At 41.8% G+C, this 15,026-nt stretch overlaps 1 protein-coding gene across 1 annotated transcript in view; it reads left to right on the top strand.

Moving 5' to 3' along the window:
- LOC137201242 (uncharacterized) overlaps positions 1-15,026 on the top strand; it is a 41,688-nt gene that overhangs the window by 4,579 nt on the left and 22,083 nt on the right. The window contains exons 2-11 of the mRNA XM_067616188.1: positions 1,142-1,162; positions 7,343-7,505; positions 7,855-8,123; positions 9,059-9,204; positions 9,297-9,564; positions 11,906-11,926; positions 12,766-12,928; positions 13,277-13,545; positions 14,486-14,631; positions 14,724-14,991. Coding sequence (XP_067472289.1) covers positions 1,142-1,162; positions 7,343-7,505; positions 7,855-8,123; positions 9,059-9,204; positions 9,297-9,564; positions 11,906-11,926; positions 12,766-12,928; positions 13,277-13,545; positions 14,486-14,631; positions 14,724-14,991 — 1,734 coding nt within the window. The remainder of the gene's footprint in view (positions 1-1,141; positions 1,163-7,342; positions 7,506-7,854; positions 8,124-9,058; positions 9,205-9,296; positions 9,565-11,905; positions 11,927-12,765; positions 12,929-13,276; positions 13,546-14,485; positions 14,632-14,723; positions 14,992-15,026) is intronic.

Below are 15,026 nucleotides of genomic sequence, written 5' to 3'. Positions count from 1 at the left end.
TAAAGAATAACCTTATTTGGACATGTAGTAAATCTCGAGGGTCTAGTGAAGGATCAAATACTCCCCACCAGGAGGTAACCTTCAGAATTGAGAAGCATTAAACAGTGTTTCACTTGTACTGCTAATATCTGTTCTCTTCTAGCTTAGTCTAGCTTCAATAAATCCATGTCTCCTGAAACCTTTGTCAGTTAGGAGTTAGACAGTTCTAAATATTTTTGTTCACAATAATGGCCAGTTTACTCCATCATAGGGGCATTTTACATGCAAAGTATCTCATGTTCTTCACTGGAAGGGCACTTCACCATGTTTTTCTCCCATGCAGGGCACCCTATAGGGCACTTCACCATGTTTTTTGTTATTGAAGGGCACTCATCATGGCATCATGTTTTCTAACACCTGGGGGCACCCTAGAGGGCACTTAATCCCTTTTTTCATTGAAAGTGCCCCCAATTCTGCACTTAAGTTAGGGGAACCCTAAACGTCACTTTTTCCACTAGAAGGGCAGCCATACAAAACCTCCAGCTCAGCCCATTACAAGAGCAACTCATAGGGCTCTGCATTACATCATGTGGGGATATTTTACAGGGCACTATCACATTTTCTTCAAATGAAAAAGCATCCTTGAGGGCATTTCATCCCAGATTGTTACACATACAGGCACTCTATAGAGCATTTCATCCTGATTAACCATAACTAAGACAGTAATTACAGAACAGGTGTGGGGGCACCTTAGAGGACATTTTATCATGTTTGCTTTATTGTGGGGTTAACTTAAAGGGCACTTTTGCTTTTTTTTTTGCCCCCTTGAGCCCACCATTGAACCTACCTGTTCGATGACAGTGAAAAGCCATTAAAAGGAACCAATAAATTATAGGATGGTACAGCACTTAAATTTTGGTTATTGAAACCTTTGATGATCATGATGATTTCTGAAGCAATGCCATCGAAAACAACAACTCTTTTGTGACTGGAATTTTTCTCTCTCTCTGTTAGCTGAGAGAAGAGACGGTAAAATGAGTGTCACTCATATTTTAAAAATCTGTGTTTAAGTGAGTTTAGTAGTCAATATTGTAGTATTGAGTATCAGTGAATATAAATGCTGAATTGTTGTTTCAAGAGCTGTTTGTTTTCTGTTTTTCAGAGTCTCACTCACAACTAGATGGTAAGTCAAAGTTTCCACTTGTTTACATTTTAAACATGTTGTTGGATAGAAAGGTTGATAGTCTGATTGTTGTTGGTATTTGCTGTCAAAGCCAGAATTCCAGTCTTAAAGGACTGGTTCATTATTCTTCAAAGGCATCTTAAAACAACAGTCAGGTGTCCACAGAAACAGTTAAAGAGGTTCTCCTTGCTGTAATCATTCCTCCTGGTCATATTGGCTATTAAAAGATCTGCCACATTTACAGTCTTTTTAGCATGAAATTCCCTCTTTGTGTTTCCTTGGACAGTCTTTCCCTGTTGAGCTGTGAAGGAAGTATAGTAACACAAAGAGGGACTTTGGCACTACAGTTTTTGTAACATTGAACAGTATCTACTTGATCTGGCTCATTTGGACGCTGAAGCTTCATATTAGCTTCAGATAAACTTTTAAACACATTTTTGCACAGAAGGAGGACTGTGGATTTTGTCCCCATCACTTACATTGTACGTGCGTTATGAAGGGATCTTCTAATGGTCCGTATGAACAGGAGGAATGATTACAGCAAGAAAGACATGTTTCACTGTTCATTTGGGCTCCTGACTGATGTATTAAGACACACTTGGAAAATTGTGAACCTGTCCTTTAAGAGAGCAAGTAGAAGCAAAGAAACATTTAGACTAATATTGAAATGAGATTATAGTTTCACCTCTTGTTATCTTGAGAGCCTCCCAGCAGACTCCCAGGATCATAATCTTTAACTCACAGTTGAAGGTTATAATCCCGCAAACAGAAACCACAGTGGTAATTCAGGGAGGGCCGAGCATTGCTTACTCTGTGTTTTTATCGTCTGTCTCTCTGTAGTGTGCGGTCGGCCTGCACTCAACACCAGGATTGTTGGAGGACAGACGGCCCCTAATGGCAGCTGGCCCTGGCAGGTCAGTCTGCAAAGTTCTGGATTTCACTTCTGCGGAGGATCCCTCATTAACAAAGAATGGGTGCTGACGGCTGCTCACTGCTTCCCAAGGTAAGCAGTTAGAGTAGAACTGTGATGGAAAACAACATGCCATGAGACCCCTCCAAGGGGTCGCAAGATGAATATCAAGGGTCTCAAAATGATTAACAGGACAGGAAAGAAGAAAATTTATTGTTCTACTGCTCAAATTTAGATCTCTTCTTTCTAGCTTTGTCTTGTGAAATTCTGGAGATTTTCCTCTTCAGGCCTCCAACAATTATTCAAATAGAACAATACAAGAGGTTTAGAAGAAATAGATTTGTATCTGCTTGACTGAGGTAGTCTCGACTGCAGCCCTGCTCTTCATGTCTTTGCACTGCTTTGTTTCTCTTCTGATCTTCAGCACCAGCACAGCGGGTTTGGCTGTGGTCCTCGGTCTCCAGAGTCAAGAGGGGTCCAACCCCAATGCAGTGTCTCGAACGGTCTCTCAGATCATCAATCATCCCAGCTACAACCCTAGCACTTTTGACAACGACATCTCCCTCCTGAAGCTCTCCTCACCGGTTACTTTCAACGACTTCATTGTGCCGGTGTGCCTGGCAGCCTCAGACAGCACTTTCAACGACGGCGTGGACACCTGGATCACCGGTTGGGGCAACATCGGATCTGGAGGTAGGTCATACAGAAACTGGGGCACATCTATTACTTGTGCTCTCTCAGATTCAAAAATGCATCTCAGTGAGCGACGGAAACCTTTTGTAACTTACAGCTTGTATTTATATTTTCAACATAATCTGCATGTGACAATACTATCACACCCCACATTACAAAAGTATTAGACAAATTAAACAACAAACTGATGATTTATCTATCCTAGGAACATTCTGATAATGACGTGATATGAAAGGTCATTAAAATCAAAAGGGTTCATTTATCTGAGGAGCATTAATGTGGTCAGCAAATTTCATGGCAAACTGCCGACTAGACTTCACTAGATTCTGAAATAACATTTGAAATGTTGTCCTTATTGTTGCACAAGAGGAAAGGTCAGAGGTCACCGGAAACATTATGAGTGACATGAGACAGACAGACAGGTTGACTGATATCAATAACCTTAAAGATCCCCTCCAGACATGTTTTAGGAAATAACAATAATTATCTTTGAAAAATGAATTTGTGGGTTTTTCCACACAAAAAGCTCATTTACCTTGATAGAAATTCTTAAAATCACATCTCCTCCATCTCCCTCACTGTAAAATCCAGAATCTATGAATATGCAAATCTTTTTCTTTTCAAAAGTTTTCCTACTTGACAAAAGATGCCTCCTACTTCACTGTGAGGTCCATTCTCAGTGTACGTGCACTGGAGGTTTCAATTCTCCGTGTCACACTTGTGTAAGTTGCATACTGGACTACGACTGGATCTCCTTGGCTTTCTGGAACTTTAAAGCGAGTTTCAGCTCATTGTTTGGTGTTCTCATAGAGTTGTTTTGGGCCGCAGCAGGCAGCTGTTTTCAGAGAAAAAGCTCCAAAAAGCCACTGTACAGTATCTGCTCGGCACCAAATGGCAAACAGACACAGTTACCTGTAGGCTAGCTGGTGAACATAATGCAGCATTTAGCAACTAAAGAGTCAGATATTTCTTTCAGGAGCTGGTAGAGAGCAAAAACTGAGCTAAAAGAGAGTGAATATTGTACTTACATTTACCAGGTGGACAGAAACACGACTCCAAATGAATGACAATGTTGCTCCATAACAGCTGGATGTGGAAATAAGCAACTGTTTGCTAACAAGTTCAACACGTCAACTTAAAAGCTGAAATATGTCAGTGTTGTGTTCACTACTTGTTTTTGCTGAACACTAGTGGACAAAACAAGTGGTATGAGTCCTTTACAAAATATATTTCACCATATGTGTTGTTTATTAAACTGATTTTGTGTGTCTTTAGTACCCCTTCCTTCCCCACAAAACCTAATGGAGGTGGAGGTTCCTGTTGTTGGGAACAGACAGTGTAACTGTGACTATGGAGTGGGCGAAATCACCAACAACATGATCTGCGCTGGGTTACGTGCTGGAGGGAAGGACTCCTGTCAGGTGATCATTTTACCACCTGTTCTTCCTTTAGATTTCCCCTACTACAAAGATTTTTTCTCCTGACCTACTCCTGAATGTTTCTCTCCTCAAAGGGGGACTCAGGTGGTCCGATGGTAACAAAGACAGGAAGTGTCTGGGTCCAGGCTGGAGTTGTGAGCTTTGGAAGAGGTTGTGCGGAGCCTAATTTCCCAGGAGTCTACGCCAGAGTGTCTGAGTATCAGTCCTGGATCAACAGCCAAATCACCAGCGACCAGCCAGGCTTCGTCACCTTCACGTCCAATGGGACTGACAGTGACCTCAGTGTCAGCTGTTCCGGCCTGCCGCTACCTCCAACCAACCTCCCTCCAACAACAGTCAATCGTGAGTAACTGTCATGTCCAGGCTTTGTGAACAGATCTGACTGATTTTTAATTACAAATTTGAAGGCTTTTAGATTAGACATATTTCCACACTGTGCGACAGTTTCAGATCTATTCTGTATCAACTTGTTCCGCCTCTTCATTGAGGATAAATGATCTTTACACTGAGAGAAACATTCAAACCAAAGGCTCCATGCTTCTTATGGCTGCACTATTCTAACAGAAGAGAAATATTCCAGATGTTTGTGCATCGTTTTGGACAAATTTTTTCAAAAGTCAGCCTGACATGTTTGGTATCTTTGGAAACATTTGGATCTCTGCTAGAATTTAAAATAAAGTTCTGTGTGTTTGAAGGATGTTTAATGTCTAAAATGATGGATCTATTTTCTGTGATCTTTTTTAAAAAACATCTTTCATTGTCTGCCTTTTGAGAATTAGCTATTTTGAACAGTCTTGTTAGGGAAATGAGAGGCAAAATTGGTGAAATAAAAGGAGAATTCTTTTGGCCATGACTTTGTAAATGTTAATAGCCTCCCTTCCCTCCCTCTTAATGGACAACAGCAGAGGTTCTGAGAGCCTTCCTTCTCCACATCTGCTTGCAAGCTGGGTCTTGATGAGCTTCAGTTTGGAGAATGATTGCTCAACTGATGCAGTCATCACTAGCAGCTCAGACTGCACTGACCCAAAGACAACAGAACCATGTAAACTAGTGAGTAGTACTGTACCAGAACCAACTGAATGGAACAGTGTTACAGCTACAACAACTACAACATGTTTTTAAGGGTTCTTTATTTTCATGATGGTCAGCATACACTCATTCCTACCATAATTGTAGAGGAGTTCTCCTTCTTTAGGCTCAAAGGTAAGTATGACAGTGTTATTTAGGCGAGTGGTCATTTTTGGGTCATCTGCAAACCTTGGAAGAGTAGGTCATGACCTCTCTCTTTCAGAGCAGTTCATCTCTCTGTCTGCTAAGGATGACTGAGCAACGCAGCTGTCCTGATGAGGCTGGCTGTCTCCTTGGGAAACTAAGGTTGTAGAAGAAATGCTGTGCTCTGTTTCAGATGGCCAGACTGTCTCTTCTAAGAATATATCGCATGTTACCTGAATGTGTGAACAATGGTTCACTTAGGTCGGTGTAGTTTCTTGTTCAGGATCTAGTACCCAATAGAATCCTCACACCTGTATGGATGAGTAAAGAATAACCTTATTTGGACATGTAGTAAATCTCGAGGGTCTAGTGAAGGATCAAATACTCCCCACCAGGAGGTAACCTTCAGAATTGAGAAGCATTAAACAGTGTTTCACTTGTACTGCTAATATCTGTTCTCTTCTAGCTTAGTCTAGCTTCAATAAATCTATGTCTCCTGAAACCTTTGTCAGTTAGGAGTTAGACAGTTCTAAATATTTTCCTTCACAATAATGGCCAGTTTGCTCCATCATAAGGGCATTTTACATGCAAAGTATCTCATGTTCTTCACTGGAAGGGCACTTCACCATGTTTTTCTCCCATGCAGGGCACCCTATAGGGCACTTCACCATGTTTTTTGTTATTGAAGGGCACTCATCATGGCATCATGTTTTCTAACACCTGGGGGCACCCTAGAGGGCACTTAATCCCTTTTTTCATTGAAAGTGCACCCAATTCTGCACTTAAGTTAGGGGAACCCTAAATGGCACTTTTTCCACTAGAAGGGCAGCCATACAAAACCTCCAGCTCAGCCCATTACAAGAGTAACTCATAGGGCTCTGCATTACATCATGTGGGGATATTTTACAGGGCACTATCACATTTTCTTCAAATGAAAAAGCATCCTTGAGGGCATTTCATCCCAGATTGTTACACATACAGGCACTCTATAGAGCATTTCATCCCGATTAACCATAACTAAGACAGTAATTACAGAACAGGTGTGGGGGCACCTTAGAGGACATTTTATCATGTTTGCTTTATTGTGGGGTTAACTTAAAGGGCACTTTTGCTTTTTTTTTGCCCCCTTGAGTCCACCATTGAACCTACCTGTTCGATGACGGTGAAAAGCCATTAAAAGGAACCAATAAATTATAGGATGGTATAGCACTTAAATTTTGGCATCTTAAAACAACAGTCAGGTGTCCACAGGAACAGTTAAAGAGGTTCTCCTTGCTGTAATCATTCCTCCTGGTCATATTGGCTATTATAAGATCTGCCACATTTACAGTCTTTTTAGCATGAAATTCCCTCTTTGTGTTTCCTTGGACAGTCTTTCCCTGTTGAGCTGTGAAAGAAGTATAGTAAAAAAAAGAGGGACTTTGGCACTACAGTTTTTGTAACATTGAACGATATCTACTTGATCTGGCTCATTTGGACGCTGAAGCTTCATATTAGCTTCAGATAAACTTTTAAACACATTTTTGCACAGAAGGAGGACTGTGGATTTTGTCCCCATCACTTACATTGTACGTTCGTTATGAAGGGATCTTCTAATGGTCCGTATGAACAGGAGGAATGATTACAGCAAGAAAAACATGTTTCACTGTTCATTTGGGCTCCTGACTGATGTATTAAGACACACTTGGAAAATTGTGAACCTGTCCTTTAAGAGAGCAAGTAGAAGCAAAGAAACATTTAGACTAATATTGAAATGAGATTATAGTTTCACCTCTTGTTATCTTGAGAGCCTCCCAGCAGACTCCCAGGATCATAATCTTTAACTCACAGTTGAAGGTTATAATCCTGCAAACAGAAACCACAGTGGTAATTCAGGGAGGGCCGAGCATTGCTCACTCTGTGTTTTTATCGTCTGTCTCTCTGTAGTGTGCGGTCAGCCTGCGCTCAACACCAGGATTGTTGGAGGACAGACGGCCCCTAATGGCAGCTGGCCCTGGCAGGCCAGTCTGCAAAGTTCTGGATTTCACTTCTGCGGAGGATCCCTCATTAACAAAGAATGGGTGCTGACGGCTGCTCACTGCTTCTCAAGGTGAGCAGTTAGAATAGAGCTGTGATGGAAAACAACATGCCATGAGACCCCTCCAAGGGGTCGCAAGATGAATATCAAGGGTCTCAAAATGATTAACAGGACAGGAAAGAAGAAAATTTATTGTTCTACTGCTCAAATTTAGATCTCTTTTTTTCTAGCTTTGTCTTGTGAAATTCTGGAGATTTTCCTCTTCAGGCCTCCAACAATTATTCAAATAGAACAATACAAGAGGTTTAGAAGAAAAATCTTTCTCTCTTAAATGGATTTGTATCTGCTTGACTGAGGTAGTCTCAACTGCAGCCCTGCTCTTCATGTCTTTGCACTGCTTTGTTTCTCTTCTGATCTTCAGCACCAGCACAGCGGGTTTGGCTGTGGTCCTCGGTCTCCAGAGTCAAGAGGGGTCCAACCCCAATGCAGTGTCTCGAACGGTCTCTCAGATCATCAATCATCCCAGCTACAACCCTAGCACTAATGACAACGACATCTCCCTCCTGAAGCTCTCCTCACCGGTTACTTTCAACGACTTCATTGTGCCAGTGTGCCTGGCAGCCTCAGACAGCACTTTCAACGACGGCGTGGACACCTGGATCACCGGCTGGGGCAACATCGGATCTGGAGGTAGGTCATTGAGAAACTGGGGCACATCTATTACTTGTGCTCTCTCAGATTCAAAAATGCATCTCAGTGAGCGACGGAAACCTTTTGTAACTTACAGCTTGTATTTATATTTTCAACATAATCTGCATGTGACAATACTATCACACTCCACATTACAAAAGTATTAGACAGATTAAACAACAAACTGATGATTTATCTATCCTAGGAACATTCTGATAATGACGTGATATGAAAGGTCAGTAAAATCAAAAGAGTTCATTTATCTGAGGAGCATTAATGTGGTCAGTAAATTTCATGGCAAACTGCCGACACGCAGATTTATATTCCTTTGAAACTAAGTGTGATCATGGACAGTGAATTTAGGTTAGACAAACAGATAAACTCAGTGGTCGAAACGAGTTTCTTCCAGCTAAGGCTTTTATCTAAGGTGAAGTCCTTTTTATCACTTAATGACTATGAGAGGGTCATACATGCTTTTATCTTGTCTCATGCAAGCGAGAGCACATTTCCCCTGTACTAGCATCCCCCCACTGGTTCCCAGTACGTTTTAGGATTGATTTTAAGATTTTACTGTTTGCCTATAAATCACTGAATGGACTATCTCCAACCTACCTCTCTGATCTCTTACAACCACACATCCCATCAAAGTCACAAGCAAAAACTGAGCTAAAAGAGAGTGAATATTGTACTTACATTTACCAGGTGGACAGAAACACGACTCCAAATGAATGATAATGTTCCTCCATAACAGCTGGATGTGGAAATAAGCAACTGTTTGCTAACAAGTTCAACACGTCAGCTTAAAAGCTGAAATATGTCAGTGTTGTGTTCACTACTTGTTTTTGCTGAACACTAGTGGACAAAACAAGTGGTATGAGTCCTTTACAAAATATATTTCACCATATGTGTTGTAAACTGATTTTGTGTGTCTTTAGTACCCCTTCCTTCCCCACAAAACCTAATGGAGGTGGAGGTTCCTGTTGTTGGGAACAGACAGTGTAACTGTGACTATGGAGTGGGCACAATCACCAACAACATGATCTGCGCTGGGTTACGTGCCGGAGGGAAGGACTCCTGTCAGGTGATCATTTTACCACCTGTTCTTCCTTTAGATTTCCCCTCCTACAAAGATTCTTTCTCCTGACCCACTCCTGAATGTTTCTCTCCTCAAAGGGGGACTCAGGTGGTCCGATGGTAACAAAGACAGGAAGTGTCTGGGTCCAGGCTGGAGTTGTGAGCTTTGGTTTTGGTTGTGCGGAGCCTAATTTCCCAGGAGTCTACGCCAGAGTGTCCGAGTATCAGTCCTGGATCAACAGCCAAGTCACCAGCGACCAGCCAGGCTTCGTCACCTTCACGTCCAATGGGACTGACAGTGACCTCAGTGCCAACTGTTCCGGCCTGCCGCCACCTCCAACCACCCTCCCTCCAACAACAGTCAATCGTGAGTAACTGTCATGTCCAGGCTTTGTGAACAGATCTGACCGATTTTTAACTACAAATTTGAAAGCTTTTAGATTAGACATATTTCCACACTGCGACAGTTTCAGATCTATTCTGTATCAGCTTGTTCCGCCTCTTCATTGAGGATAAATGATCTTTACACTGAGAGAAACATTCAAACCAAAGGCTCCATGCTTCCTATGGCTGCGCTATTCTAACAGAAGAGAAATATTCCAGATGTTTGTGCATCGTTTTGGACAAATTTTTCCAAAAGTCAGCCTGACATGTTTGGTATCTTTGGAAACATTTGGATCTCTGCTAGAATTTAAAATAAAGTTCTGTGTGTTTGAAGGATGTTTAATGTTTAAAATGATGGATCTATTTTCTGTGATCTTTTTTAAAAAACATCTTTCATTGTCTGCCTTTTGAGAATTAGCTATTTTGAACAGTCTTGTCAGGGAAATGAGAGGCAAAATTGGTGAAATAAAAGGAGAATTCTTTTGGCCATGAGTTTGTAAATGTTAATAGCCTCCCTTCCCTCCCTCTCAATGGACAACAGCAGAGGTTCTGAGAGCCTCCCTTCTACACATCTGCTTGTAAGCTGGGTCTTGATGAGCTTCAGTTTGAAGAATGATCGCTCAACTGATGCAGTCATCACTGGCAGCTCAGACTGCACTGACCCAAAGACAACAGAACCCTCTAAAGGGTTGTTGCTGAGCAAACTAGTGAGTAGTACTGTACCAGAACCAACTGAATGGAACAATGTTACAGCTACAACAACTACAACATGTTTTTAAGGGTTCTTTATTTTCATGATGGCCAGCATACACTCATTCCTACCATAATTGTAGAGGAGTTCTCCTTCTTTAGGCTCAAAGGTAAGTATGACAGTGTTATTTAGACGAGTGGTCATTTTTGGGTCATCTGCAAACCTTGGAGGAGTAGGTCATGACCTCTCTCTTTCAGAGCAGTTCATCTCTCTGTCTGCTAAGGATGACTGAGCAACGCAGCTGTCCTGATGAGGCTGGCTGTCTCCTTGGGAAACTAAGGTTGTAGAAGAAATGCTGTGCTCCGTTTCAGATGGCCAGACTGTCTCTTCTAAGAATATTTTGCATATTACCTGAATGTGTGAACAATGGTTAACTTAGGTCGGTGTAGTTTCTTGTTCAGGATCTAGTACCCAATAGAATCCTCACACTTGTATGGATGAGTAAAGAATAACCTTATTTGGACATGTAGTAAATCTCGAGGGTCTAGTGAAGGATCAAATACTCCCCACCAGGAGGTAACCTTCAGAATTGAGAAGCATTAAACAGTGTTTCACTTGTACTGCTAATATCTGTTCTCTTCTAGCTTAGTCTAGCTTCAATAAATCCATGTCTCCTGAAACCTTTGTCAGTTAGGAGTTAGACAGTTCTAAATATTTTCCTTCACAATAATGGCCAGTTTACTCCATCATAGGGGCATTTTACATGCAAAGTATCTCATGTTCTTCACTGGAAGGGCACTTCACCATGTTTTTCTCCCATGCAGGGCACCCTATAGGGCACTTCACCATGTTTTTTGTTATTGAAGGGCACTCATCATGGCATCATGTTTTCTAACACCTGGGGGCACCCTATAGGGCAATCATTCCCTTTTTTCATTGAAAGTGCACCCAATTCTGCACTTAAGTTAGGGGAACCCTAAATGGCACTTTTTCCACTAGAAGGGCAGCCATACAAAACCTCCAGCTCAGCCCATTACAAGAGCAACTCATAGGGCTCTGCATTACATCATGTGGGGATATTTTACAGGGCACTATCACATTTTCTTCAACTGAAAAGGCATCCTTGAGGGCATTTCATCCCAGATTGTTACATATACAGGCACTCTATAGAGCATTTCATCCTGATTAACCATAACTAAGACAGTAATTACAGAACAGGTGTGGGGGCACCTTAGAGGACATTTTATCATGTTTGCTTTATTGTGGGGTTAACTTAAAGGGCACATTTGCTTTTTTTTTGCCCCCTTGAGTCCACCATTGAACCTACCTGTTCGATGACGGTGAAAAGCCATTAAAAGGAACCAATAAATTATAGGATGGTACAGCACTTAAATTTTGGTTATTGAAGCCTTTGATGATTTCTGAAGCAATGCCATCGAAAACAACAACTCTTTTGTGACTGGAATTTTTCTCTCTCTCTGTTAGCTGAGAGAAGAGATGGGAAAATGAGTGTCACTCATATTTTAAAAATCTGTGTTTAAGTGAGTTTAGTAGTCAATATTGTAGTATTGAGTATCAGTGAATATAAATGCTGAATTGTTGTTTCAGGAGCTGTTTGTTTTCTGTTTTTCAGAGTCTCACTCACAACTAGATGGTAAGTCAAAGTTTCCACTTGTTTACATTTTAAAAATGTTGTTGGATAGAAAAGTTGATAGTTTGATTGTTGTTGGTATTTGCTGTCAAAGCCAGAATTCCAGTCTTAAAGGACTGGTTCACTATTCTTCAAGGGCATCTTAAAACAACAGTCAGGTGTCCACAGGAACAGTTAAAGAGGTTCTCCTTGCTGTAATCATTCCTCCTGGTCATATTGGCTATTAAAATATCTGCCACATTTACAGTCTTTTTAGCATGAAATTCCCTCTTTGTGTTTCCTTGGACAGTCTTTCCCTGTTGAGCTGTGAAAGAAGTATAGTAACAAAAAGAGGGACTTTGGCACTACAGTTTTTGTAACATTGAACGGTATCTACTTGATCTGGCTCATTTGGACGCTGAAGCTTCATATTAGCTTCAGATAAACTTTTAAACACATTTTTGCACAGAAGGAGGACTGTGGATTTTGTCCCCATCACTTACATTGTACGTGCGTTATGAAGGGATCTTCTAATGGTCCGTATGAACAGGAGGAATGATTACAGCAAGAAAGACATGTTTCACTGTTCATTTGGGCTCCTGACTGATGTATTAAGACACACTTGGAAAATTGTGAACCTGTCCTTTAAGAGAGCAAGTAGAAGCAAAGAAACATTTAGACTAATATTGAAATGAGATTATAGTTTCACCTCTTGTTATCTTGAGAGCCTCCCAGCAGACTCCCAGGATCATAATCTTTAACTCACAGTTGAAGGTTATAATCCTGCAAACAGAAACCACAGTGGTAATTCAGGGAGGCCGAGCATTGCTCACTCTGTGTTTTTATCGTCTGTCTCTCTGTAGTGTGCGGTCGGCCTGCGCTCAACACCAGGATTGTTGGAGGACAGGCGGCCCCTAATGGCAGCTGGCCCTGGCAGGCCAGTCTGCAAAGTTCTGGATTTCACTTCTGCGGAGGATCCCTCATTAACAAAGAATGGGTGCTGACGGCTGCTCACTGCTTCTCAAGGTGAGCAGTTAGAATAGAGCTGTGATGGAAAACAACATGCCATGAGACCCCTCCAAGGGGTCGCAAGATGAATATCAAGGGTCTCAAAATGATTAACAGGACAGGAAAGAAGAAAATGTATTGTTCTACTGCTCAAATTTAGATCTCTTTTTTCTAGCTTTGTCTTGTGAAATTCTGGAGATTTTCCTCTTCAGGCCTCCAACAATTATTCAAATAGAACAATACAAGAGGTTTAGAAGAAAAATCTTTCTCTCTTAAATGGATTTGCATCTGCTTGACTGAGGTAGTCTCAACTGCAGCCCTGTTCTTCATGTCTTTGCACTGCTTTGTTTCTCTTCTGATCTTCAGCACCAGCACAGCGGGTTTGGCTGTGGTCCTCGGTCTCCAGAGTCAAGAGGGGTCCAACCCCAATGCAGTGTCTCGAACGGTCTCTCAGATCATCAATCATCCCAGCTACAACCCTAGCACTAATGACAACGACATCTCCCTCCTGAAGCTCTCCTCACCGGTTACTTTCAACGACTTCATTGTGCCAGTGTGCCTGGCAGCCTCAGACAGCACTTTCAACGACGGCGTGGACACCTGGATTACCGGCTGGGGCAACATCGGATCTGGAGGTAGGTCATTGAGAAACTGGGGCACATCTATTACTTGTGCTCTCTCAGATTCAAAAATGCATCTCAGTGAGCGACGGAAACCTTTTGTAACTTACAGCTTGTATTTATATTTTCAACATAATCTGCATGTTACAATACTATCACACTCCACATTACAAAAGTATTAGACAGATTAAACAACAAACTGATGATTTATCTATCCTAGGAACATTCTGATAATGACGTGATATGAAAGGTCAGTAAAATCAAAAGAGTTCATTTATCTGAGGAGCATTAATGTGGTCAGTAAATTTCATGGCAAACTGCCGACACGCAGATTTATATTCCTTTGAAACTGAGTGTGATCATGGACAGTGAATTTAGGTTAGACAAACAGATAAACTCAGTGGTCGAAACGAGTTTCTTCCAGCTAAGGCTTTTATCTAAGGTGAAGTCCTTTTTATCACTTAATGACTATGAGAGGGTCATACATGCTTTAATCTTGTCCCATGCAAGCGAGAGCACATTTCCCCTGTACTAGCATCCCTCCACTGGTTCCCAGTACGTTTTAGGATTGATTTTAAGATTTTACTGTTTGCCTATAAATCACTGAATGGACTATCTCCAACCTACCTCTCTGATCTCTTACAACCACACATCCCATCAAAGTCACGAGCAAAAACTGAGCTAAAAGAGAGTGAATATTGTACTTACATTTACCAGGTGGACAGAAACACGACTCCAAATGAATGATAATGTTCCTCCATAACAGCTGGATGTGGAAATAAGCAACTGTTTGCTAACAAGTTCAACACGTCAGCTTAAAAGCTGAAATATGTCAGTGTTGTGTTCACTACTTGTTTTTGCTGAACACTAGTGGACAAAACAAGTGGTATGAGTCCTTTACAAAATATATTTCACCATATGTGTTGTTTATTAAACTGATTTTGTGTGTCTTTAGTACCCCTTCCTTCCCCACAAAACCTAATGGAGGTGGAGGTTCCTGTTGTTGGGAACAGACAGTGTAACTGTGACTATGGAGTGGGCACAATCACCAACAACATGATCTGCGCTGGGTTACGTGCCGGAGGGAAGGACTCCTGTCAGGTGATCATTTTACCACCTGTTCTTCCTTTAGATTTCCCTTCCTACAAAGATTCTTTCTCCTGACCCACTCCTGAATGTTTCTCTCCTCAAAGGGGGACTCAGGTGGTCCGATGGTAACAAAGACAGGAAGTGTCTGGGTCCAGGCTGGAGTTGTGAGCTTTGGTTTTGGTTGTGCGGAGCCTAATTTCCCAGGAGTCTACGCCAGAGTGTCCGAGTATCAGTCCTGGATCAACAGCCAAGTCACCAGCGACCAGCCAGGCTTCGTCACCTTCACGTCCAATGGGACTGACAGTGACCTCAGTGCCAACTGTTCCGGCCTGCCGCCACCTCCAACCACCCTCCCTTCAACAACAGTCAATCGTGAGTAACTGTCATGTCCAGGCTTTGTGAACAGA

The sequence above is a fragment of the Thunnus thynnus genome, chromosome 17, assembly GCF_963924715.1.
Source record: "Thunnus thynnus chromosome 17, fThuThy2.1, whole genome shotgun sequence".
Classification (NCBI taxonomy): domain Eukaryota; kingdom Metazoa; phylum Chordata; class Actinopteri; order Scombriformes; family Scombridae; genus Thunnus; species Thunnus thynnus.
The sequence above is the reverse complement of the archived record's forward strand: the minus strand, read 5'-3'. Positions and strand labels throughout refer to the sequence as shown.